Source organism: Jaculus jaculus, chromosome 9 (genome assembly GCF_020740685.1).
Source record: "Jaculus jaculus isolate mJacJac1 chromosome 9, mJacJac1.mat.Y.cur, whole genome shotgun sequence".
Lineage (NCBI taxonomy): Eukaryota > Metazoa > Chordata > Mammalia > Rodentia > Dipodidae > Jaculus > Jaculus jaculus.
In genome coordinates, this window is record NC_059110.1 from 112,960,067 (window position 1) to 112,987,390 (window position 27,324).

The 27,324-nt window shown below is 43.7% G+C and overlaps 2 protein-coding genes across 2 annotated transcripts; both read right to left on the reverse strand.

Moving 5' to 3' along the window:
- Positions 1-210: 210 nt before the first annotated feature.
- Krt39 (keratin 39) lies at positions 211-7,928 on the reverse strand. The gene is made up of 7 exons (XM_004655424.2): positions 7,476-7,928; positions 6,465-6,547; positions 5,692-5,848; positions 4,446-4,607; positions 4,215-4,340; positions 2,102-2,322; positions 211-469 (listed from the first exon to the last, which is right to left on the reverse strand). Exons 1-7 carry the CDS (start codon positions 7,926-7,928, stop codon positions 211-213), a joined length of 1,461 nt encoding a protein of 486 aa, XP_004655481.2.
- Positions 7,929-17,602: 9,674 nt separating this feature from the next.
- On the reverse strand, positions 17,603-24,779 carry Krt40 (keratin 40). The gene is made up of 7 exons (XM_004655766.2): positions 24,348-24,779; positions 23,331-23,413; positions 22,875-23,031; positions 20,411-20,572; positions 20,208-20,333; positions 18,863-19,083; positions 17,603-17,702 (listed from the first exon to the last, which is right to left on the reverse strand). Exons 1-7 carry the CDS (start codon positions 24,777-24,779, stop codon positions 17,603-17,605), a joined length of 1,281 nt encoding a protein of 426 aa, XP_004655823.2.
- Between the last annotated feature and the right edge of the window lie 2,545 nt (positions 24,780-27,324).

The window sequence follows — 27,324 nt, forward strand, 5'->3', positions numbered from 1 at the left end:
TGCAAAATGTCCTTCCAGGGAAATGAAATTTAATTTCATTGATAGCAACAATCTGGGGAAGAAGGACAATAAAATATATACTTTATCTGGCTGGAGTTGTAAGAAGCTAAGTACCTTAAGGGACTGGGCGGTGCTTAAACCTTTCTGGAAGGAGCCTGTACTGGCCTCTCTTTCGTGAATGTGGGTCATTCTCATCACCTTGGGATGTTGTTAGACTTTGGTAGATCTGGGGATGTAGCAAGGTTGCACGTGCTCGTAAGAAGAAATGACCTTCCCGTCCTTGATCTCCTTGGTGATGGTGTGAATTTTAACCAGTATCTGGGACGGGAGTCCCGAAGCACTGCAGGGCTCATGAGTCGCAGGGAGCACGGAGGAGGAGTGCCCTGCGACTGCGTGTTCCATGGCTCCGGCCGTACAGGGTGTACCTGCGGACAGCCCACATCTGGTGGCACATGGATTACACGGAAGCCTGAAGGGAACAGAGAAAAACAACGAGAATTTTACCTGTGATGGTTTTAGAGAAAACGGAGGTAGCTGTTTTCAATACTCATCCTTCAAGCACTGCCAAATGGCTCGTTCATTCATTTTGAACTGCAGGTAGTCAGAACAAGTCCACTGGGAAGCAGCCTTGTAGGTGGACACGTGTGAAACAGTGTGTACCTCCCCCAGCAGTGAGAGAGAGGGGCAGAGCCCAGCTCTGTCATTTGCCCGCCAGCCACCTCAGGGGAGTCAGTTAGCCACCTCTGAGTGTTAGCTTCGAATTTACACCATGGACATAAGGGGAACTAAGCTCACAGATCAACAAGGATAGGAAGCGGGTTGAGGGGCTTACAATCTGAGGAATGGAGATGAGTCCGATATGCTTCTTGCTAGTCCTAGTAATAAACCAGTGGGGGTCAGACCCCACACATGGAAGAGTCTTCAACCAAATGCCTTTTGGGTATCTATAAATGGATGATTTTTAGAGAATTGGAGCAGTCAGCCGTTAACAGTGAATACTCATTTTGTGATACCTGACCATCCCTTGATAACTGGAGGTCCTCTGGTGCACTGCCCTCTTTCTAAAGCTTCAGTTAGCATGGCGCTGGTACAGGGACGAGCATGCTGTGAGCAGAGGTCACTCATGACTTAGGAGTGGTTGGTATTCCTTGCAATTGTTAACTAAGTCTAGCTTTGTGGGGCTGGTTTGGTCTGAGTTACTTTAAAGAGCTCAAACTCTAGCTGAGTTCATTTTTATTTTTATTTATTTGTTTACATGTGTGTGTGTGTGGGGGGGGGCAGGGCCTTTTGTCACTGCAAACAAATGCCCGTCTGGCTTTTATGGTGGCTGAGGAATTGAACCCAGGCTGTCAGACTTTGCCAGCAAGTGCCTTTACCCACCCAGCCATCTCCCTAGCCTCCCAGGTGAGTTCCTTATGAGCTGGTCAGCTTATTATCATTAAGATACACCTTTTTTTGTTTGTTTGTTTCTTTGTTTTTTCAAGGTAGGGTCTCACTGTAGCCCAGGCTGACCTGGAATTCACTATGTAGTCTCAGGGTGGCCTCGAACTCATGGCGATCCTCCTACCTCTGCCTCCCGAGTGCTGGGATTAAAGGCGTGTGCCACCAAGCCAGGCTAAGATACACCTTTTTGTTTTTGAAAAAGGATGCTGAAACTCACATGTGACCGTGCTGCTATTGAAATGGAGAACTGCCTAGTGGTTGGACAGGGCTGGGGGTTTCAGCCTGAACACAATGTTTCCCGAAAGGGTTGAGGGTTCCTTTCCCTCTTGGGAAAGTCATCGAGGAAAAAACTCAGTAACTGTGTTTGGTTAAATCTATCTTAGGGAAAAACTTTTTTTTTTTTTTTTTGTTGTTCTGCAGTAATTTTTGAAACTCTAAGATACTAAGCAACATATAAGGAATTAATTGGTTACACTGTGTTTCTAAACAATTCAGCTCTGTTTGGAGTAGGCTATAGTTGTAGATCTCCAAGGAGACAACATACAGTCACCTGCATCTGGAGTGCCCCGTCACTGACAAGCTCACAGCTGTCCCTGATGCCAGCACACACACGTGTACGTTTCAGTGTTCTCCTACAAGCAGTTCTGATCTTACATACGTGTCGTCTGAGCTCTCCAGAAGGCCTCGGTATGTGGCAATTTCACACTCCAGCCTGGACTTGAGGTCCAGTAGGACCTCATACTCCTGGTTCTGCTTTTGCAGGGCGCTGCGGATCTCTGCCAGCTGAGCTTCCAGGTTGTGGATCAGGCTCTGGGTCTGGGCCAGCAGGGTGGCGTAGCGCGCCTCCGTCTCTGTCAGGATGCTTTCCTGGGAATCTCTCTACCGAGGAGACATAAAATAAATTTCTAATGATGACTCCTTCAAGCCCAGCTCATTGTTTCAGTCATTTGAAACAATAGTTTCTTTGTGTCAGTTTGAGTGGCTCTCTAAGCCCGTTTATTCCTTCCTGACTAAATAAAATCCAACCAACACAACATACTTATGCTTTCCTTTATCCTCTCTGTGGTTGTTGTTATTATTATTACATGTGTGTGTGTGTGTGTGTGTGTGTGTGTGTGGTGTATGCACATGTATATGCCCTTGTGGTGCCCCAGGCACTTGCCTGTGGTGTGTGGGGCACTGGACTGCTGCGGCCAGAGCAGAATGTTGGGTGTCCTGCTCCTTAACTCTAGTGCTTTATTATTTTAAGATGTAGTTATTTTTATTTATTTATTTTTACTGATACCAGTGCTTGCTGTCCACTCCCTCCACCACCAGCCCAGGTGATTCCCTGGTCTTTGCTCTTCCTTGCCCAGCTGTTTGCGGAGGATCTGGACATTCAGACTTGGGCAGATTCAGGCTCCCTTCAGATCCTCTTGCTTAGGTGCATTTAACCACTGAGCAATCTTTCTAGTTCTCCCCTCTTTTTACCTCTGTTGATTTCTCTTTGTCTTTTTTGACCACTTGTTAAGTTCCCAACCATACTCTCCAGCTTAAGGCTGGGGGGGGGGGAACGACTCAATTCATTGCATGCCCAGGCATTAAAATCACATCACCAAGACACCTCATTCAATGAGTGTTTAAACCTTGAAGCAGAAGTGAGTAATGTTTAACCATAAACATTTCCCTCACTGGATCAATACCTTTATATGTAAAATGCTTTGGTGTGATCTGTAACAACTTTGATGAGCCAAGTTCTTTCTTGTCCTATCATTTCTGTAAGTGTACAGGTAATGGTGGGATTTTAGGTTTTAGGAGCCCAGTGTTCACATGATTGTCCCAATTTTTGTAGATGAGAAAACTGAGGTTCAATGAATTATCTGTGGTCACATGACTATCTAGTAGAAACCAGTTCAGGGCAAGATTTTCTTGGGCCCCTTCACAACAGGGCATTTGAGTGACTTCCTGTTTCAGAAAGGCGGAAGTGGTGGTGGCTGTGGAATGTGAGTTCTGACTCAGACTCATTTCTTCTGTGACTTTGGGCAGGTTGACTTTCTGCTGTTGGGTCTCAGCACCTCCATCTACACACAGGTAGGTGTGTGTAGGTGAGGTGATCCTTTGGAGTTTGCTTGGGAAACAATTTGATCTCTTGAATCTCATCGGTAAAATTGATTAGTGATTAGCTCAGTGCCCTCAGAAGACTGGCTCAAAATTCTAATATGATAGCATATGAAACATCCTGTCTATAATCAAATGTTCTCCTAAGGGTACTCCATTTAACACAATGACCATGAAGTGCTCTAAAATATTAGGATCCAGGGGGCTGGAGAGGTGACTTAGCAGTTAAGGTGCTTGCCTGCAAAGCCTATGGACCCAGGTTCAATTCTCCAGTACCCATGTAAGCCAGACGCAAAGGTGGCACATACATTTGGAGTTTGTTTGCAGTGTCTAGAGACCTTGGTGTGCCCATCCTCTCTCTCTCTCTCTCTACTACATAAATAAAAAATAAAATATTTAAAATATTAGGGTCCATAGTCAAATAAGTTTTGGAATGCTGAAAACCACAATGTTCGTGGTCAAAATTATCTTGCTAAAGGCTTGCAGGAAGGCATCCTGGTGAGCCTTGGTTTAATCCAACATTTCTCAGACTTATTTGACCATGAAGTCCTTTTCAAGCCATGGACCCTTTCACAAACAGAAGAACCGCACGGCTCAGGAAACACTTGTGACACACGGGTGTCAGGGGCCGAGGCCATTAGCGCGGCGCTAGATTTGCTCAGCCTGTTGGGTACCATTCGATGCTGGGCCTGCAGTTCGACCTCCAGGGCGCTCATGGTGCGTCTCAGTCCTACGACTTCCTCCTGGCAGCACTGCTGCTGCCGAGAGCTGGTCACCACTTGTTCATTCAGCTCCTCCATCTGCAACACAAAGATCCCGGGCATTTTGCAAGGGAGACGGGACTTACTGGAGGACCTCTAGAAGTCCATCAGTGCATTGTTTTCTAACTTTTCTGCTCTCCCTACCTGTGTGTTGAACCACTGTTCCACGTCTTTACGATTTGTTTCCATGATGGACTCATACTGACATCTCATTTGCTGTAGAGTCTCATTTAGGTCAACAGCAGGGGCAGCAGTTACTTCGATGTTGATTCGGTCCCCCAGCTGGCCCTGTAAGGAGTTGGTTTCCTATGGGAAGAAAGAGAATGCAGAGTGACCTGGTGAGCAGATGACTCCCCATCCCTCGTGCTCTTGTCTCATTCTAATTGCCATCATTCAGCTTAACTGGGCCTGAAATCCAGCCCACAACAAAGGGACGCGTGACCTACAGGTGTCGTCGAGATGCTGTAAAATGACCTAGAGTTACTTCGAGTGTGACTCTGTGTTCAAATATGAGCAGAAATCAGTAAAGTTAATGATTAGGTCACCTCCCTCAGAAGACTGGTTCAAACTTCTAATATGATAGCTTATAAAACGTCTTGCATAAAATCAAATGCTCTCCTAGTGTTTTCCAAAGCCAGAATCCCAGAAATTTGATAGTTTCTAGGGACAAATGATGGGAGGAGGTGGAACTGGTAACGAGAGACTGTAGTTTCTGTGATGTCAGTTTGTACCAATAGGAGAATGTGTATGAAGATAGTGAAGACAAGAAAGTATGGACAATGAGGTATGAGTGCTGCGGTCATGGCTAGCCAGAGAACCTCCCCCAAGGGGGATGGTGGTAGACACTGAGGAGACTCAAAAGTCATCAAAGCTGAAAATCAGAGGATACAGAGAGGTCAGCACCAAAGCAGACTTCCAACATGCCTTTAAGGTTCAGAGAACATTGCAGAAAAGGGGCAGAAAAATATGTAAGTGCCACAGGATAAGAAGGAGTACTATGAGGCATTTTCCTCCCCACGTGGACTGACTGGTGCCATCATGACACCCCAGTGGTATAAAAAGAGCCCTCAGTGAAATGGAGACAGGAGAGAGGGACGTAAAAAATATAACACGATCGGAATATAACCAATCTGTAATGAGTTCATATATGAAGGTTACCAATCAAAATTTGAAAACAAAGTTATTTGAAAAGTACAATAAAAGTACTATGAAATAAAAAATAGAAATGAAAATCCAAACAATGGAGGATTTTCTACCCATGTGGCTTCAAAATCTGTGCAATAGCCAACAGTAATAGTATTAACATAGATACAAACAGGAGTTATGTCCATGTAACCGATGCTCGTTTCAGAGGCTTACCTTGTGTTGTTTCTCTGTGTCTTTCTCTCACCTGTTCATGGTTGGTTTTGAGGCAGAGGAGCTCCTCCTTCAGAGACTGGACTCGCGCCTCCAGGTCAGCCTTGCTCAGGGTCAGTACATCCAGAATCTGCTGCAGGCCATTGGCATCGGCCTCCACCAGCTGGCGCAGGGACACCTCAGCTTCATAACTTTAAAAGACAGACATGAAAAGAAAGGCCTTAAAAAGTACATGGTACACCTCCAGCCAAACAGAACTTCCTTCTACATGTTTTGTCTGGGCCTCTCCTTTCGTGTATTTTTTTTATGGAAGGTTTAGGTGGTGAGATCATTTGATCCATGTCATGACTTAGTTATATGTTTAAATCAATCTGGCAGAGTGATTCCACATTGCTGTCCTTTGAAATGAGGGAATGTACCTTCCATCCTGTGCCCCTGAAGGCAAATGAAGTGTAAGACCATTGGCTTGGGGCTCAGGAAGCTTGGGTCTACATTTTGGCTCTGTCTTGCATAAGTTATTTCCTCGTGAAATCATAAGTAGCTTGCCTTAAGTGGAGTAACAAGATAGATATCAGCTATACTTATGTCACAATCCTCTTGGTCCATATATGCCAGCAACTTCAGTGCTATCTGCATGTGGGGGTTACTAATGTTAATCAGTTATTGAGTCTGAAGCTCTTTTCTGGTTTAGTGTCAACATGCTATGGAGCAGGAATCTTAGTAGACATGGGGATAACCTCAGTGGGAATGTTAATGTCAGACTGGGGGTAAATTCTTTCACCAGTGACAAATGCTGGGTGGGCTTACTTGGCTCTCAAGTCATCTGCAGCCAGTTTGGTGTTGTCAATTTGTGAGACCAGTCTGGAATTCTCAGCCTTGGTACACAAGATCTAGAATTAAGAGATTGTACACATAGATGAGATGAACACTAGGATCTCCACTTTTAAGAACCAAGTGGCTGGTGTGGGCTTCGGGTAACAGGGGGACAGGCATTAGTTGGGATTTTACTGAATCCTCAGAGCCGTGTTCCAGACGTGTGGGAAACTTTGGGAAATCAGAGTTATTGTTATTTCCCTAAGAGACTGGAAAACATTATGCAAGTAAACACTTTATACATGCTTTTCTGTAAAGATACCAGATCTTTCCTAAATTTGCCTGACATATCATGACCTACTAGAAAGTAAACCTTGAGGGAAAGAATATTTTTAGTTCCCCAACATTTTCCCAGAGCCCAGAACCATGACTGGAACCTTTTGGTTGGTGCTCAGTAAATATTTGTCAAACAAAACTGAATAAATCCAGGTGTGCATTAGCATATCACTCTGAGTAGGAGGTTTGGTGTAGGAACAAACTATTTAATGGTGTGAGGATGGTCAAATGAGCATAGAAGGGGCAAAAGGTAGTGCTAGTTGTAATATGTATTAAAAACTCAACTATTTAGAGACTTATTGAAGCAAAACTTATTTTCTCAGAGCCGTGTATTCTTATTTTCATTAAAGACATGGTAACAACTTGTTATGCTTCAATACTAAGTTATCTGGTTATCACAGTAGATCATATTTCTGGGGAAATAGTATAGAAAATACATAATATGTGTTATATAATATATAACAATACATATATTATAATACATATAGAGAAAATATATATAGAAAACTATGAAGTTTTGCATGTTATCTCAAGATGACAATTTTACTTGAGTTTTTTTATTCTTCTATTTTTTTTTTTTTTTTTTAGCATGAAAGATATCAGAAATAGTAAAGTTTATCAAAGAATCACTGATTCACTACTTGGTCCAACAGCTGCTGAGAATCTTACCTTCTGCTGTAGTTGTTCGACGGTGGCATAGTAGGACTGATAGTCAGGACACGGGTCAGGGGGCTCCTTGCTGCACTCCTCCTGGATTCTCCTTTCCAGCTCGCCATTCTCTCGTTCCAGCATTCGTACCTTTTCCAAGTAGTTGGCAAGGCGGTCGTTCAAGATCCGCATGGTCTCCTTCTCATGACTGTTGATGCTGCAGTCATCCAGTGAGGGGCCGCCACTGTGGTTCCTTATCAGGTAGATAGGAATGTGACCAAGGCAAGGAGTAGGTGGACAGCCCCGGCCAAGGGGATTTCTCACAACACCACTGGGTGTTTGGCGACGGTTGGCTTCAGGACCACTATGGTGACAGCTCTTCTTTAGAGAGATAATCTTAAAATTAGTATTCCCAGAGCAGTTTGGGGGTGACGTTGAAGAAGAAGTAGTGGCTGTGCATCCTTCAGTATCCATCGTGTGTGCCCAGCTTCAGTGTGCTTCAGTCTGCGGTCACCCACACAAGTACCCTCTGCTGAGTCCAGATTCCAAGCCTATTGCTTTTTCCCCTTTGAAGTTCTTATATAGCCTTCCCTCTAACGTGGTGTCACAAGAGGTGGGATGTTTTCCTTTCTGGTGTTTATATCAAATCCCATAGCAACATCTCATTAGTTTGCTTTTTACTCGCCTGAGAAGAGTTACTTGTCCCATAAAAATGTGCATTTAGGCGGTTACTAAGTTATTACCCATCACAACTGCTACTTGTCATTGGGCAGAGCTTCACATTATGTCTTCAAAAGGAGCTGTCGTCACTGGGCTAACAGCATCCGTGATTAAGCAGGTGTGAGTATGTTACGTCCACTAAATTCTCATTGACCTCTCTACCTGTCAACTTGACCAGGAAGTTAGTTGTCTGTCCTTCTTTTCCTTTCTTCTCTAGAAAAGGGAAACTGGTCATATCTAATAAGTATTGGCGAGCTTAGAAATCAGGATTCTATTTTGCTTTGCCAAACTCTTCCTATTTTCAAATATGGATTAAAATGTTCGTCTCAAATAAGGCTGGATTTGCATTTGAATGGTAACCAGATATTTCTTATAATAGAAGTTGGTTATTTTTTTTAGTTGTCCAAAGCCCATGTTTTATAGTAATTTTAGTACTCAGTGTTTGCTTGTGACATCATATGAACCTATAGTTTATCATGATGGTGGCTTCTTTTCATTAGGTAACTTTGATCCATTGAAATGCATGCATTTTTCTTTTTCTTTACATTCTTTTCTTTTTTTTTGTAAATTTTTTTTAACTTTTTTTTTTAAAATTTTTTATTTATTTATTTGAGAGCGACAGACACAGAGAGAAAGACAGATAGAGGGAGAGAGAGAGATGGGTGCGCCAGGGCTTCCAGCCTCTGCAAATGAACTCCAGACGCGTGTGCCTCTTGTGCATCTGGCTAACGTGGGACCTGGGGAACCGAGCCTCGAACCGGGGTCCTTAGGCTTCACAGGCAAGCGCTTAACCGCTAAGCCATCTCTCCAGCCCTCTTTACATTCTTTTCTATCTCATCTTTCTTCTTTCCTCTCTCCCTCCCTCTTCTTTCCTTCCTTACCTCTCTCTCCTTACCATTTTTCTTTCTTTCTCTTTTTCTCCTTCCTTCTTTTCTTTCTTTCATTCATTTGTTCATTCTTTCTTTTGCTCTTTCTTTCTTCTTTTTCATAACAGTCTTGTGTATGCCATACTGGACACAAACTAACTTTGTAGCTGAGGATGACCTTGAACTCTCGAATTTCCTGCCTCTACCTCCTAAGTGCTGGGATTAGAAGTGTGTGTGACCACTTTTAGTTCTATGTGGTGCTGAAGATCAAACTCAGGGCTTTGTGCATGCTGAGCAGTTATGCTACCTTTAACTACATCAGCAGCCCTTATATGTGTTCCTTCTGAGGAAAGCTCAGCATTTCAGCATTAAAAGAGAAAAAAAAAAAAAACTCATTTGATTCTTGATTCAGTATGGAGGCTCTAGGGGAGAAGGACTTCCTTGCCTTTCCTAGCTTCTGGAAGTGGTCCACATCTGCTATGTGTAGATAAATGCCCCTCAGAGGCTCATGTGTTAGAGGTTTGGTTGCCAGATATAATGCCATGGGGAAGAGGAGATGTGTTGAAGAGGTGAGGCCTAGTGGGAAGAAGTTAGGTCACTAGGAGTTCGTCCTCAAGGAAGTATTGACCTCTGCATATGTGTGTGTGTGTGTGTGTGTGTGTGAGTGTGGGCACACATGTGTCACATAGTGTGTATTTGGAGTGCCAGTCTTTGCTTTTTGCCTTGCTTGAGACTGGGTATCATCACTGCACATGCAAGGCTAGCCGGTCCACGGGCTTCTGAGGGTTCTTCTGTCTCATCTCCTGTGTTGTTGCAAGAACACAGAACCATGACTGTGGATATCTCCAGACATTCTATCACATACAGCTTTGCATTGGATCGGGGGTTCTGAACTCAGGTGTTCATGTCTGTGTAGTAGACACTTCCACTCACTGAGCTATCTCTCCAGCCTCTAAAACAGATTTTAAAACACCTGTAGATAAAGTGCTATGTATGTACAACTAGTGAGATGGACTACAATAGACCAAGGAGCCTATAAAAAGGTTCTCAACCTGATTTGGATTTAGTATATGATATGATTTAAACAATGGGGAAAAATATAGGGCAGCAGATACACTATGGCAACTCAGCCTCGCTGTGTAGAGATGTGTGAGTCCCAGAATCTCTCCTAGAGAGCCTTGAAACCCATACACGAGGAAAGATGGAGGGAAGCCCTGGTGATAAAAGAGCAGTGGAGGGACAAGACAGGGAAAGTTGGGGAGTGGCTAAGCATGCATTTTGGCCAGGATGTCCACAGCAGGTTTGGGAGCCACAGGATAACAGGTGGTGAAGTCATCTAAATCAAGGCTGTGTGCAGGCAATCCTTTCCAGGCACACAAGAATTAGAACTTGCTCCATAGAAACTGTTGAGCATTTTCTATTAAAATCACGCAACGTTTCTGTAGGTAAAGAAACTCATCAAGATAGGCTGTGGAGAATAATTGCAGGCTCATCAGATAGCTGAAAGTAAACAACTGAGCTGGCGGGAACCTGGAGGTGGCGAGACAAAGAGCGGCGTAGTCAAAAGAAGGCCGGAGCTGCTTCGTGGAAGAAACGCACCATGTTCATAGGTAAGGGGCAAGGAAAGGCCAAGAAGCAAATGTGTGCAGGGAAAGAAAGGCTGACTGAGCCGTCAAGAAGGTATGGAGGAGCTAAGAACGGGAGAAGGTGACTGACGGGTTGTGCCCGAGGGGAGCTAAAGGGAAGTCAGTTTCATAATGCAAACAAGGAGGGGAATCAAGAGAGGAGCCACTGTACCCGAGATGAGAAAGGAGGGCGGAAGGAGAGTCAGATGAAGAGGAACTTTAATCTTCAGACTTTTTTTTTCTGACTCTAAATGTGATTCAATCAATTTGTGAAATTCATGTGAAAACATAGGGGGAAAACAAACACCCATAGTTAAAGACCAAAAAATATAAAACGATTTCTACTGTGGATATTGTTCGGTATTTCATTCCCTACAGTATTCTTTTTTTTGAAATTTTATTAATTTATTTATTTGCAAGGACACACATACACACACACACACACACACACACACACACACACACACACAGAGAGAGAGAGAGAGAGAGAGAGAGAGAGAGAGAGAGAGAGAGAGAGAAAGAGAGGACAAGAGATAATGGATGCATCAGGACCTCCAGCCACTACGAATGAACTCCAGATGCATGCACTACCTTGTGCATCTGGATTTACATGGCTATTGGGGAATCGAATCCAAGTTATTAGGCTTTGCAGGCAATTGCCTTAACCACAGCAATCTCTCCAGTCCCTAAAGTATTGAGTATATAGCTGTAAGGTTATGAAATATTTTAAATAACCACAGCCTTAAAGCTTTCTTCATGTTCTTTGCAGACAACTCACCTCCTTCATCGTGGGCACCACTTTTCTGACCTTCAACGCTGTAGATGAGTCTTGCTTGCTCTTGAATTTCATGTACATGTAGCCATAATGCTTGAACTCTTGTGCCTGACTTCTCCAGCTAAGAAAGCTCAAGGTCCTCCAGTGTTGTGATTATCAGTAGATTGTTCTTCTTTTCCTCCTCTTCTTCCCCTTCCTCTTCCTTCTTCTCTTTCATCCTTTTTTTTTTGTACCAGTAGGTATATCTTGTCTTGCTGGTCAGTTGTATAGCTTGCAAGGTCTACTGATGGGTAACACTGTTGACAGTTTTTCTTCCCTAGCACCCTGTATAAACACTTCCCAGCAACATGACAGATAGTGGCTTGCTTATTGTTGTGGAGTATTATTCCATTACATAAATATGCCACAGTTTGTTGATATACTGTCCTGTTTAAGTGCAATTGGATTATTTTCATTTTTGGTGCTCTTAAAAATATAGCCATTGGGGGCATTCTTGCACAAGTCCTTTAAACAATTCTCCACGTGTATGTGTGTGTTCATGTGTTTGAGTGCAGGCATGTTCATGCCATGGCATGAGTATGGAGTCAAAGGACCATCGTGGCTGTTGATTCTCACCGTCCGTCTTGTTTGAGGTAGGGTCTCTTGTTCGTGATTGTGTGTGCTGGACTAGCTGGTCGGTGAGCTTCCAAGGATTCTCCTGCTTGAGCGTCCCTTCTTACTGTAGGTTTGCTGGGATTGCAGACACTTGCTACTATGCCTGGGCTTCTGAGGGTTCTGGGAACCTGAACTCAGGCCATCACCCTTGTGTAGCAAGTGCTTTTACCCACTAAGCCGCCTCCCCATTTCTGTATACATCTTTTGGGGTATGTGTACGGTCATTTATTTTTAGAATATAACAGTGTAAACTGTTGAGTCCTAGTAGAGATCCTTTGCTAGATATACACATACTCAGGCACACACATGTACAAATATGTGTGTATTTGTATATTACTGCTTATATATTTATATATTTGTTTATTTATATATATATTTCCCTGATTTCACTTCTAAAGAGAATAAAAATCCCAGTAGAAATACACAAAAGGTGAGGCTCAGAAAAAATATGTATTATATATTATGTGTGGTTATATATTATATATAATATGTTTTAAGTGTAATTCATTATACTTTACATTAATAACACATGTACATAGAGAAAATATGTTCACGCAGTCTATGACTTGCCTTTTTGCTTTCTTAACTATTTATTTTCATCCACAAAATGTTTTAATTTTCATGAAGTCTAAATCCATTTTAAACAGGGTCCTCAGTGTGCTAAGCAGTTTTGGCTTCACGTAAGGTTATAAATAGTCTTCTATATTTTTTATTAAAGCTGTAGACTTTTAACTTTCATATTTAAATGTTTGACATATCTTGAATTAATATCTATGGTTCTCCTCTCCCATGGCACACATGGGAGGATGAATGCTCTGGTTCCATTGCAATTAGGCATGGTGTCACCATGCCTGTCATTTCTGGTTGGAGATCCTGGGTAAAGGAAAGTGTCTGAAGCACTGGGGAAGCATGTTCCAGGTTCTGTTGTTCCATGTGCTTTTTTTCCCCCCCATTTTTTTTCTGTTATCATTTTGAAGTTTCTGTTCTGTGAAGACTTAAGTTCACACTCTCACCTGGAAGAGCAAACATGGCAGGAATAACAGGTGCTCTCTTTAAAGATTTGTTCTGGACAGAACCTTCTGGGAGATGGAGCTGTGTGCGACAGGTGAAGGTGGCCTTGGGATTAGACCGTGATGAGTAGCTGAGGGACAGGAGAGAAGCTGTACAACTAGCAAGGATTTCACGTGCTATATAAAGACATTTCAGCCAACAGTGGACTGCACATAAAGGGTAGTACCATACTATATTGGGGCTGGAAAAATTTCTATCACTGAAGACATTGTAATAATGCACTTAAGGGTTTGTGGTGATGCTCGTCCACACAAACCTACAGTGATGTCAGTTGCATAAATTATAGTGAGTTTAATTAGGCATAGTTGCTGGCTTAGGTATTTACTATACTATATATTTTGTCATCATTTTAGAGTATATTCCTTCTACTTAAAAAAAACAAAAAAACAACCTTACTATACAACAGGATGCCAGCCAGGAATGATAATGCATGCTTATAATCCCAGGACTTGAGTGACTGAGGCAAGAGGATCATAAGTTTGAGGTCATCCTGGATTATATAGCAAGATTCTGTCTCAAAAACATCACAAGCATAAAGGCCCAGTAAAGCAGTGTTCTGTGTGACAACAGCAGCCACCTCATATATACTGTGTTTGAGGCGTCTTTTCATTGCATCAAGAGGTCATTTTAAATGACTGAACACTGCCACCCAAGTTTGAATACACACACTGTGATGTTCACATAGTGAAGAAATCACCTAGCAACCCATCACTCAGAACATATTCCCGTTGCTAGTAACACATGACTGTCCTAAATACTCACTACAGAGAGAAGGAGTCACATGAGTCATGAGTGCTTCTTGCAGGTGAGGGTCAGGTTCACTGGTTTTCATGAGAGTCCTCTTGGTATGCAGGACATAAAACCTAGAATGTCAGACTTTTCTGCATTTATTGGCTCTTGCAGATGAGTGGTCATCATTATAATTTTTGTGTAACACTCAGTATTAAAATACTGGTGTCTTGTTAAATGAATTATTCATACCATGAAAATATTGTACTGTTAACCCAAAATTATGGCTCTCCTAGATTTTACTGGGTTTTTATTATTTAACTTAGAAGCATATATCCATGTGGAAAAAGTTGAAATTCTTTCCATTTGGAGGAAGTTCTCTCAGTACTGTTTTGAGATATGAGGCTTCCAGTGGCTGAAATTCTCATTATTTTACATAATTTATCATTATCATTAACTCATTTGTTGTGGGTTTCTTGGTGAGCTATAGAGACCACAGTGATCTAGATTCATATCACTAATGATTTTGGTTCATTATTTCTCTGTAACCAATTTTCAAAATGATATGACTTGGTTTACAAATATAAATATACTGCTGCTAAAGTAAAAATATATCTCTTAGTCTTAGAATTTTAGAGGTTTTAAATCATTACTGAAAGGTAGAAAGGAAAGGCCACTTGGCTTGCTCAAAATGACTTTGGTCAGAGTATCTTGAACTCCCAATCCTGACATCATTTATAGTGGGATAGATAATTCAAGAGTAAGACAGATTCAGAATTCACCTATACCATTAGTATAATGTCAGCCCAGTACTGTGCAAAGAGAACTGTGAAGAACTGAAGGTAGCGTCTTTCACTGAACCCAGGGCTCACTGATTGGACTAGACAAGCCATACAGAAAGCTCTGGAGAGTCTCGACCTCCCCAGCACTGGCATTGCATATGAACAGCACCACACCAGCTTTTACGTGGGTGCTGGAGTCTGAACTAACTGCTTGTGTGGCAGGCACTTTCCCCACTGAGTCGGCTCCTCAGCCTATGGCTTATCTTACTGATCTATAAGTTTTATTATCTACCAAATTTGGAAATTTTTCCAACCTTTATTTCTGCAAATACATTTTGGTTCCATTGTGGGACTCAGCTTTTTTATGATAGTTCCAAAGTTCCCAAGACTTTTCTAGATTTTCCAGACTATCTTCCATGTTTTTCAGGTTGGATGCTATTTTATTCACCGCTGTTTTCCGCACTGTCAAGCCTGTCCATTCTGCCATTGAGCCCATCTGTTGAGTTTTACATGTTAATTTTGTAATATTTTCCAGTCTTGAAATTCCTATTTAGCTCTTGATTTCTTATACTTTGCTGAGACTTTCCTACTTATTTCATGTTATGAGAACTCACTGAAGCATTGCTTGTTGAAACCTTTTCAGGATGATGGTTTCAAAATTCTTGTCAGATAATTCTAACATCTTTGTCATGTTGGCTTTGTAAAGTTTTATTGGAACTTCCTCATTTAATATTTGACATTTCCCTGCTTCCTGATATGAAGAGTAAGTTTTGATAGAAACCTGAACATTGTGGCATTATGTCCTGAGGCTATGGAGTATTACTGCCACCTTGTTTTAGCAGGTTTCCCTGACTCTGTTTTGGCAGGGAAGACAGATGCTGCCAGGTGGGTGCCTAAAGTTCTCCACTTCATTTCCTTTGACACCCAAGGGGAGTGCTTCTCAAGATGGCAGTGGTGGGTGGGGATACATACTCCTTGCTTGACCCCGTTGGGTGTTGGCTGGATGAGACCAGGTGTCTTATTCTTATTGTTTCCTATGCTGCCTTGTTCCTGCAGAGTCTTCAGTCTCCTTTGACAACAACCCAAAGGACGATGCCCCACAGGTGCCGGGAAGTGTTCAGTCCCAGCTTCCCACGCAGCCTTCACTGTGGTGACGGGTGGGGGGTGGGGGGCTTGGGGGGGGGCTTGCTATCACCAAGCATGGAGGAAAGTCCTGGATCTTTTACTGTCTTTGACTCAACACCAGTAAGGGAGTTTGGGGGTCTGTCATAGCCCAATCGAGATGGAAATCAAGACTTCCCACATGGCCTTTTCTGGTAGGGATGGGGAGGGGTAAAATATTTTTCTTTCTCTGTTACATTTGGCTGGGCTGAGTAGCCAGAATCTAAAGCTCTTCTGTCTTTCTGGGTGGCGTTTTCTCTAATTTCTTCAGCTGGAATGACCAAGCTCTCCTTGGGATTTCAAAAAATATGTTTTTTAAGACAAATTTAAGTTGTTTCTTTTTAAGAAATATTTTATTTTTATTTTATTTTGTTTGGGAGAGAGATAGATGATGGGTGTGCCAGGGCCTCTAGCCACTGCAAATGAATGCCAGTCACATGCGCCCCCTTGTACATCTGGCTTACATGGGTCCTGGAGAATTGAACCTGGGTCCTTAGGCTTCGCAGGCAAATGCCTTAACCACCAAGCCATTTCCCCAGCCCTTCTTTTAATTTTTATTGTTTGATATGCATTTGTTGCTTTTTCTGGACCACTGGGTTCTCTCGCTCCCACTTTAGGATTAAAGAGGCAGAAAGAAAATACAGGGATCCCACCACAGTGCCCTTCCTTGGGCCTTGAGATCTCCAGGTGGGCTGGCTTCCTTTTCAGGTATTTAGAGTCTTCTCATATTTGTTTTATATGTAATTCTATGGTTTCTAGTTAGAATGGGAATAAAACAATGCATATAACTTAGTCTTTCTGGAAGTAGAAATTCTCTGCCTTTTTTTTTTTTTTTTTTTTTTTTTTTTTGAGACAAGGTCTTACTTTATAGCTTGGCTTGGAACTTGCTATGTGGACCAGGCTGATCTTGAGCCTTTAGCAATCCTCCTGCCTCCATGTGCTGGAATTACAAGTGTGCACCAACCATTTTGGCTGTGCTTTGCTTTTTAAATATATGAGAATAATTATTTTTATAACCAAAACATACCTCATGATGCATTAAGTAGCCACTAAAATGCACACAAGAAAATATGTTGTTTTTTGTTTAAATAAGGATTAAAAATGCTTAGATGAGATAAGTGAAAACATTATACAGCCATATGCATGTAAAGCATGATTACAACTATATGGCTAAACCAATTATAAGAATGAAAAATGGAAGATCTCCTAAATATTTACAATTCATGTTCAGGGGATTGGATTTTGAATAAATTTCTCCCTTAATATTATAGATTTTAAAAAGTGAACATGGTACCTTTCCAATTAAAAATAAAAACAAATAAAGCTTACTAGCTTTTATTCCTAGGATTCCTCTGAGAAAGATGCACACTACCATCTTTTATGATACATGACATTTTGCATGGGTTACTTAGTCTATTTATATTTGTTAAGTCAAAAATATTTCCAGTCTGGATTTATGTAACTTCAAGCTATGGTCATTTCTCTTCCATTACATGGGCTATTATTTCAATGGAAATAAGCCATAGAACTCTACTTACCATGCTACAGGAGTGAAAGACATTTTATTTGGAGATTAGTAAGAAAGCTTTACGGTCTCCCAGAGGACCACAGACGAGCTGCTAAGGAGAGGAGTTGAACAGCAGAAGGAAGATGACTCTTGGGGGACCTTTTGGGTTTGTGGTTCTGGATTGGATGTCCCTGGTCGACGCCGTCTCCTTTCTAGAGCACTGCTGGCTTTCATTCCCGTGCGCCGCGCTGGAGTCATTCAGGCACAGTAGTTTCCAACTGTGCAAATTACGAAGGCCGAACATGGCTGACAGGCGCTGCTTGACGTGGCTGTCGCGGAGCACGGGTTACAGGCGAGCCTGGGAAAAAGCAGTGGAAACTAAGCACAGCCAGGGGGCTCTGGGCCAATGTCATCTCAGCAGTATTTGATTTTGCCAAATTATGTTTTGTAGAAAACTTTGCAGAATAGCATTTTGCTTTCATATATTTGGTTTTTGGATATAGAATGGCTGTAACTTCCATCACCTTCCACTCTATTTCACTGCTGATAATATGGTATGTATTTTCTTTGTTTTGCCAAATGTCATATTATGCATGCTTCTGGCTTTTTTTTTAGTAGAAAACATAAAATATATATGTATATAATTTTTATATTTTATAAATATATATATTTATACACACACATATATATGCATATATATATATACATACATATACATATATGTCCTCAGCATGAGTGGTTATGCAGGAAAACTAGTCTACTTCTGGACTTCAGAGTATCTTGGAACATTTCCACTTAGCTTCAGCCATTTCCCCTCACTCCTTTAGAAAGCCCAGTGCTTAGCACTGGAAAAGTCACACCCACCAGGGCTCAGAGCACATTGCAGAGGAAATGGCGGAAAAAATATGAGAGCTACGGTCACTGCCAGCCAGAGACAGCTTCTGTGTGGGGGACGGCGGTGGACACTGAGAAGACTCAAAGCTCATCAACACTGAACATGAGAGGCTGCTGCGAGTTCTCATCACTGAACGAGACGTGCTCTGTGCTCAGGGAACATTGTGGAAGAGGAAGCAGAAAGGATGTCAGAGCCACGGGGAGGCAAGGAGTACTTTGGGGCACCGTCCTCCAGACATGAGCTGACTGGTGCATTCGTGACCTCACTGTAGTCGTTGTTACTCTACAAAATCTGCAGGTTTTGAGCCCATCGACATTTTCCCATGGAGGAAAGGGGAGGACCAAAGGAATGAGACATCAAAACAGAGGAAGGATTACTGGGAAAGAGGAGGGGAGCTCAGTGGAATTGAGGTGGGGGAGGGGAACAAAAGAGGGTGAGGGGATAGAATGCAAGCAGATTGCAGTGTATTCTTGTATTAAATGCCTCAATTAAAAAATGTTTTAAAAAAGAATGTCCCTTGACACACTAGGGAGGTTTGATATTGCTCATACCTTGCAGTAGCAGAATCCTGGAGATTTTATCTTTGGGATTTGGGGGGTTTCATGAGAGACCCTGGGACTTGCCTGCTGTCCTCGCTCTCCAGCAGGCCCCGGTATGTGTTGATCTCCGACTCCAGCCGGGCCTTGGTGTCCAGCAGCACCTCATACTCCTGGTTCTGCCGCTCCAGGTCACAGCGGATCTCCGCCAGCTGGTTCTCTACGCCGTCGATCAGGCACTGCATCTGGGCCAGCTGTGTGCTGTACTGGGCCTCGGTCTCTGCCACGGTGCATTCCAGAGATTCTGTCTGCAGAGAGAAGATCTCGTCACCAGGACCCAGTAGCCCAGTTCCCGGGACTAGGTTGCCTACTTTCAGACCCTTGCGGTACTCTTGTCAAGTTCTGGGACCTGAGGAAAATTAATTAGCTTCTTTGAGCTTTCACTTTATTATGTAGATCTTGGAGAATGCCAGGTTCCTATGTCACAGGAGGGTTGTGAAGACTGTAGGACGTAGCGCATGGAAACAATGTTAGAAATGTTAAGGGCTGTGGACATGTCATTTATTACCTCCACCACCATGAATGCAGCCACCTACAACTCATGAAGGAGGGTTGGTGGTAGCATTTGGGAGGAAGCTTTGAGCTTGGACACCCGGCAGGGGGAAGCAGTACAATGTTGTTAGAAGGGAAGAGGACCTCTGGAGTCAAACCACTAGGATTCAGCTTTCACTTACCATCGCAGCTCCTTGTAAATGATAACTTAGTTTTCCTTGTCTGTAAAATGGGATTAGTAAAGGTTTCTGCCACCCAAGACTATTGGAAGGCTTAGATGGTACTGTGTCTGTCCTAAGGGGAATGTTCTGTTGCTGTTTCCTACTTGTCCTCCTTGGACACAGCAAAGTACACATTATGGTGTCTGATGGGACCTGGCATGTGTGACCTTGACTGCATGATATTTTTGTTGGTTGGGTGGGGCAGTGTGCAGCAATATGTGGAATCCTAGGAAACTTGGTAGGATTAAAAATTGAAAAATAACTCTTGGTTTTAGATATGTTGGCAAGTCTGGAACTTTGTCCCTGGTTAAAAGAGAATCAAAATCCCTTGTCATATTCAAGTGCCTTTGGCTCAGAAGTCCCTACCTCACTTGGAGCTGACCTCTCATCTCTCCCTGTCTCTGGAGGGTGCTGTGGGATCATGGTCTGGCCCAGAAGGACAGCTGAGGCACCCTAGTGGGACTGCTGACCTGTTGCTCTGTTTCCACTATGGAATAATCAATCATTCACTTAACGAAGGCAAGGAAATGGTCATCCTGGCCAGCTGGACACCTGAACCTGCAGAATGAGGCGTGAGTGTCTCCCTGAGCGTGTGCTAAAGGGCACAGCACCTCTGGGCCTGTTACTGGCATGGCTGACCCCGTGGTTGCCTTACGTACCAGGTTTTGCTGAGCCTGCAGCTCGATTTCCAGGGCGTTGGCCTTACGCTTCAGCTCCATCATCTCCGTCTGGCAGCCCTGCAGCTGCTCTGCACTGGACAGCTGCTGCTGGTTCAACTCTTCCGTCTGCAACACAGGCCCATTAGAGAACTGGGGAGAGGTGCCCGCCGGAAGCCTGCCCTCCTCAGCTTGCGGGCGCTGACCTGAGCGGCGAACCACTCCTCGGCCTCCCTGCGGTTGTTGGCCAGCACTGTCTCATACTGGCATCGCATCTCATCCAGGACCTTGTTGAGGTCCGTGGTTGGGGCAGTGTCCAGCTCCACGCTGAGCCGGTCTCCAAGCTGCTCGCGAAGCAGGTTGACCTCCTGAGATGGGAGTGGAGCAGAGCGTGTCACTGCGTGGTGTGTGGGGAATGTCAACTTCATAAACGACAGCACCCCATCCCATCTCAAATTTTGACATTAGTTTGTAAAAGTCTGGGATTTTGGTTTTCGTGTGTGTGTGCGCACCCACGTGCACATGTATGTGGGTAGTGCATTGGTGGGCACTGTATGTGAATGTGGGCACTGTATGGAGACTAGATGTTAATGCCAGGTGTCTTATTTGATCACTGTCCACCGTACTTTTAAAGGTAGGGTCTCTCACTGAACCCAGATCTCATCAATTAAGACAGGTAAGCCCCGGAGATTGTCCTGTCTCTGCCTTTCCAGTGCGGGGATTACAGTCATGCACTGCCACACCCAGAGTTTTAAGTGGGTGCTGGGGATCTGAACTCAGGTCCTCATGTTTGTGTGGCAAGCACTTTACCCACCAAGCCAGCTCTCCAGCCTCATTGTCACTACTTCTAATCGTCTTAGTTTCTTCGTCCACTAAACGTTTAAAAGTCCTGACTCCTGTTAAAGTATCAGTATTCAGTTGGCTATTACCGTAAAACTATTCAGAGAGAAAATATACTTTGTTATCTCATTCCACTCTTCATTATCTAGCTTTTTTATTAGTTTATGATTTTAAAACGATGCACAGTATTTAAAACTATGGCATTCTACAAGATATATCCTCCAATAGAGGGGAAGAGGCACAGTCCCTGATAGAAGGTAGAACAAGCTTAACCTTAAAATCGTTGACTCTGCCCGGTAAATCCCAGGCCCAGAACTGGGGTTCCACCCGCGCCCCCACAGTGAGCTGTTGGACAGGGAAGCCAAACCCATGAGGTCCCAGGAACTATCTAGGTCATTGTCCAAATACATGATCACCTACCAGAGCTAAAATGTAAGACCCTATTGCTGAAGACACCACCGGCTGTGGTCCCACGACATTGAGGTTGCATGCTGTAACCAAAGGGGAAACTGGCTCCCTCCTGGCTAGCCCTCACAGTGCTGGAAATCCCTCCGGGGGCTGCTGGGGGACAATGGTCATCAGTAGCATGAGCAGGTAAAGGGCCACACAGATTACAAAACCCACCAGCCTGACAAGAAGTGCACCCACAGGCTGCAGAGTGAGAATGCCCGGATTTTTATCCCAGCACGAGCGCCCCCCGACCAGGTTCAGTTTATACACGCTGCGCAGCAGCCGCACACAGCCTTTGTGGCTAAACTCTGATTGGACACGAGGCCCACCCAGTGGACAGAACTCATATCTGGTATTGGAAACTAAGCCAGAACCCTACGGTCAGGAAACATAAGACTTCAGAGGAGAAGAGTGCGCTTGCGCATCAAAATGTCCCTCAAATAACTGCATGTCCCCTCTAACCCAAGCTGCTCTTACTCTTGGTTGGAGAATGTTTAATTGTACAGAAGACAGAGGAAACAGAAGAGAACCAAGATCCATCAATAAGACAAAAAGGTAGCTGGCTACGCACCATGAGACCTGCCGCCTTTACCGTATCTGCTGGGACCCAGGAGAAGAGGAAGTGGTGACATAAATGCTGCTCTTGCTGCTAGCCTGGCAGCCAGCTCCAGGATGATGGCGACCAATCACAGCAGAGATCCAGAGACCCCAGTGAGCTCAACACTAAATCACACTGCCGGCAGTCCTACCACAGCTCAGGGACCAATGTGGAAGAGGCAGACATGAAGATTGTAGGAGCCACAGAGTGGATAGGAATACCCTGAGGCATGGTTCCCCCACACTCCACAGGGATGCCTTCATGACCCCACAGTGAATACCATAATCCCACTGAAGAGGGCCTTAGGGAAACAGGGCCAGAGGCAAAGGGATAAAAGAGTATAACCTGTTATAGTATATATAAAATAAAATAAAAAAAAAAACTATGGTGCCAAAGTTGCTTGAATTTTTATCACCTTTGGGAAACTAATGATTAGTCTGTGTTGATCAGCTTAATTTTTATATATTATGCATAGAGCTGCTGGAGGCATAAGGTCACCAAGAAAAGCCATTCATGGAGTTACTGCTCCACGCAAGCAGTGGCAGAGGGAGAGAGAATGGCCTTTCCCTCCTGGCACTGGCCAGTACTTATGTCACAGATAATGACCCATTATGTACATCACACCTACTTTCAGAAACACTGGATGATCAGGCTGCAGAGGGTGAATGGCTGCATTTTTATTCCAGCGCAAGCGCCCCTGCCCAGGTTCAATGTACACACATGCTATCTATTGGTGTAACTGTCCCTCATGGTCCATGGGCCACGGCGACCTCTTTGCTCACCTCTTCATGGCTCTTCTTGAGGCAAAGGAGATCATCCTTCAGAGACTCCACGTGGGCCTCTAGATCTGATTTGCATACTGTCAGCTCATCCAGGATCCCACGAAGGCCACTGATGTCAGTCTCCACCAGCTGGTGAAGGGACAGTTCACTTTCATACCTTTCACAGCAAGGGAGACATGCATTGTTTACTTTGCCAGACTCTGTGATGTGCTGGGAATACCAGGATAAGGGCCGTGTGGCCTCACATCAGCCACATGACACAATTCCCCTTACATCCAAAATAATGACAAATTCGGGCTTTTAAAATATCCTCAGTTAAAAAAAAATATCATGTAAAGCATGTTTGATGTGGTGATGGAAGCATAGGTGTGTATGTGTGTGTGTGAGATAGATAGATAGGTAGATAGAGGAAAAAAAAAGACCAACATGCTATGTTCAAACTAAAATTCCACTTACTTTGACCTAAAATCATCGGCAGCCAGTTTGCAGTTGTCCAACTGTACAGCGAGTCTGGAGTTCTCTGCCTTCGTACACAAGATCTGAGAGGTAAGTCATTATGTCAATAAGCAGCTTTTCTAAAAAGAAATCAATTAATTAATTTGAACATGTGGGGGAGTGTGGGTGGGTACATGTGCGCACATGCTCAGGATTCTTGCTTGCTGCAAATGATCACCAGACACTTGAGCCACTCTTTGTGTCTGGCTTGCGTGGGTGGCTTGGGAACTGTACCCAGGCCAGCGGGCTTTGCAAGCAAGTGCCTTGGACTGCACAGACCCATGAGCAACTCTTTGAAAGAAACCTAAGTATCTACTGATCTAACAGCTACACTACTCCTTATCTCATGAAAGTCATTTGTAACTTGGCATAAAATTGTTGCCAGCCTGTCTTTCTTTTTAACAGTATCACTCCATGTAGAAATCTATATGTATATATGTATATATATATATATATATATATATATATATATATATATATATATACACACACACATAATGCCAATTTAGAAACAAAATATAGCAACAAAATGCATTGACTTTGACAGTGATCTGAGGCATTTTGCAGTACAGCTTGGAAGTTGGACAGTTAATTGTATTAACGCCACCTTCCCATCCGCGACCATACACATTCATCAGTCAAAGAACACAATTACTAGGTGAGATTAAAAACATGACATTCAAGGTCTGTGAACAAGAGTTTTAGCATGCAGTGTTACATACAGAAGGGCTTTTATGTATGATACAATTTCCCCCATACTGTAGATGACTGAGCGGACAGATAAATGACATCTTTCTATTCGCCCAATAGTTAGTGACAGGGCTGAGACCGACGGAGGTTTCCCGACTTTAATTCCCGGTGGCTCTTGGAACTCCCTTTTCCTTCTGTTTACTTCCACAGAGAAGCCTCTCTTAGCCTAAAGGTGAAGGGAACCAGAGAGAGCAAAAAATGGATCATTAGGACATTGAGACTCAAAACCTTTTGTTGGAGCTCTTCAATGGCGTCGAAGTAACACTGGTAATCGGGGCACAGCACTGTGGCATCGGGCTCACACTGTGCCCGGATCCTGCATTCCAGCTCCGCGTTGGCCTCCTCCAGGCTGCGCACCCTCTCCAGGTAGTTGGCGAGTCTGTTATTCAGGAACTGCATGGTCTCCTTCTCATTGCTGTTGAACGCCCCTTCCTCACACCAAGCACAGCTCCCCGCCAGGCACGGGCTGGAACAACTGCCCACGAAGCAGCACGGTGCAAGGCAGCCTGTCGGCAGGTGAGACGTGGGTGGCAAGCGCGGTGTCTGACATCTGGAGGTAGCGCAGGCGCTGGGGAAGCAAGTCGTGTCTGCGTGGCCGGTTGAAGTCAACTCACAGCCCAAAGGTCTGGCACGGGGCTTAGGGGAGCCATCCGAAGTCATTCTCTTAGAAGTGGAGAACAGAGACTGCTTGTAAAACTCTGCATGCGTTGGTTCCACAAGTCTCCTTTCCTCCGGAGACTTTTATAGAGCCCCCCAAATGAGTATTTACATGCCACCCCAGATGTTTTCTTTATTCCGCTGGTGCCAGTTTTCAGACAAACATCTCATTAGTCTTGTTTATTTACCGAGGAAGGATTTTATGCCTCATAAAAGGGGGGTAACTTCAGGTTTCTAAATCAGGTCTTACCTCATTTTCATGTGCTGGTTGGCTGCAAGACATTTCTGACAATGGCCTCAGAAAGCATTGCTCTTTGGAAAGAATAAGGAACAGAAGAGAAAATTTGGCCAATCAGTAATTGTATATAGCTCATTGAAAGAAAAAAAAAAAAAAGGAAAAGAATATCCCTGTAGACTTTGCTTCTGTGCATTGACTGCTTGTGTCTACTTTGAAAATCAGTATTAAAACTCATTAAATGTCATTTAGTTGTTTGTGCTGCTGCCATGAGAATGGTCATTGTAATGATTGACCTTGAAGTATTTTTGGTGAGCTTAAAATATGTGCATACAGGGTAAAGGAACAAGATATAAACTATATACTTGGCTCAAACCATGTGCCTATAAGGCAAAGAGCAAGGTGTGCGCTACATACTAGGATTAAAGTCCTTCAAGGGACAATGGTGGTTTGCTTGTAAAGTCTCCCTCACAGGCTCATCTGTTTGGGCACTTGGTCCCTGGCTGGTGGCGCTAGTAAGGAAGGTTGTGAAAACTTTAGGAGATGGAGCCTTTCTGGAGGAACTGTGTCCCTGGTGGCGGGCCTTGAGGTGTTATAGCTGGGTTCCCATCCTGTCCTTTCTGTCTGCTTCCTTCTTTTTTTGAAAATTTTATTTGTTTGAGAGAGGGAGAGAAGGAGCGAGAGAGAGAAAGAGAAAAAGAGATGGAGAGATAATGGCTGTGCCAGGGCCTCCAGCCATTGCAAATGAACTCCAGATGCTTGTGCCACCTTGTGCATCTGGCTTACATGGGTACTGGGGAATCAAACCTGGTTCCTTGGGCTTTGCAGGCAAGCGCCTTAACCACTAAGCCATCTCTCCAGCCCTGTCTGCTTTGTTCTTGCTGGTGTGGTGTGACACAGGCCTGCCATGCCTTTCCCACTGTGGCAGACTCTCCCTTCTGAAACGTACGCTGAATTAGTCCTTTTCCTTCCGTAAGTTGCTTCTTGTTGGGTATTTATTCACAGCAATGAGTAATAAGTAACTAATACAGGCTCATGGGTGTGCTGATGTCCTAACAAGGATGTGTTTAACAATTTAAAAACAAAGGGGAGACACCTCTCTGAAATGAAATTACAATGTCACAGAATCCCGATGAGTCAACAAAGCGATTTCTGAAGAGAATATATATAATAAATTCACTGTGAAGTAGGACATGGCTGTGAATATCTGTAATCCCAGCACTTGGAAGGCTGAGGCAGGAGGATCATGGGTTTGAGGGCAATCTAGCCTACTTATACAGTCCTTGTCTCAAACAAAACAAAACACAAAGTGGCATGATACAATGTGTTAGGACTTTTTTAACTGTAGGTTCAATAAGGAATATTTTCTTTTGTTTTGTACTAACTTCCAGTTGGAAAATGGTGATTACTGGTTATTATCTATATGGGGCAGGGCTATTGATTTTGATCTTGGTTAATTAAGTAGCTTTGTATAATCAATAGCTGTATTTTCAGAACATGGAAGTTGGCCAGGATTCATTCCTACAGTATATGAGGACATGGGGAGAAGATGAAAATAAGTAGATTTCATGAAAGGCCATAATGAAGAGACATGGATGTTTCAGTGTTTTTGTGCATATGCATTGTATGTATGCATGTGTGTGTGTTTGTATGACAGTGTGTGTATGTTTGCAGGCACATGTGTGTGCATATGTATAGAGGCCAGAAGTTGATTTTGAGTATCTTCCTCAATAACTCTCATCTTTATTTATTAAGACAGGTTCTCTCATTTGATCCCCAAGCTCAGTGATTTGGATCTTGCAGCTAGCTAGCTTGCCTTGGGGATTCCCCCATCTCTGTCTCTCAAGGGCTGGCCTTATAGTTGGGCCACCACACCCACCAGGCATTTGCATAGGTTCTGAGGATCTGAACTAAGATCTTCTCACTGCTATGGCAAGCCCTTTATTCTCAGAACCATCCTGCTTGTTGTGTTTTGTATTGTGTGGTCTTGAGTGAGATCATCCCCTGATTCCTGCTGCCAGTCAGGTTCCCCCCTTGGGAGGAGGCACATACGCACCCACAGAGCATGTGTGGTTGTGTGTGTGTGTGTGTGTGTGTGTGTGCAGTGTTTGCGCATGCCCCATAGAGGCCAGGGGCGAACATCAGATAGTCTCCGTGGCTCATCCGTGCATGCATTTCCTTGAGGCAGAGTCTCTTACTGAACCCAGAGCTGCTGTGTTTGGTCAGACTGGCTGACCAGTGAGTGCCAGTGATTTTCCAATCTCTGTTCCCCAAAAGCTTGGGGCTATAGGGTAGCTTGGCCACATCCACCTG

Bases quoted from the DNA above. Each gene is read 5' to 3' on its own strand.
- Krt39 (XM_004655424.2), bottom strand. From the start codon at position 7,928: ATGGATACTGAAGGATGCACAGCCACTACTTCTTCTTCAACGTCACCC. The intron at 5,849-6,464 runs GTAAGCCCACCC...TGTCTTTTAAAG, and splicing joins GCAGATGACTTGAGAGCCAA to TTATGAAGCTGAGGTGTCCC. The intron at 470-2,101 runs GTATGTAAGATC...TGTTCCCTTCAG, and splicing joins CTGGAGAGCTCAGACGACAC to GCTTCCGTGTAATCCATGTG.
- Krt40 (XM_004655766.2), bottom strand. From the start codon at position 24,779: ATGACTTCGGATGGCTCCCCTAAGCCCCGTGCCAGACCTTTGGGCTGT. The intron at 23,414-24,347 runs GTTTTGAGTCTC...CTTACCTCTCAG, and splicing joins TTGAAGAGCTCCAACAAAAG to ATCTTGTGTACGAAGGCAGA. The intron at 20,334-20,410 runs GTCAGCGCCCGC...CCTGTGTTGCAG, and splicing joins AGGAGTGGTTCGCCGCTCAG to ACGGAAGAGTTGAACCAGCA.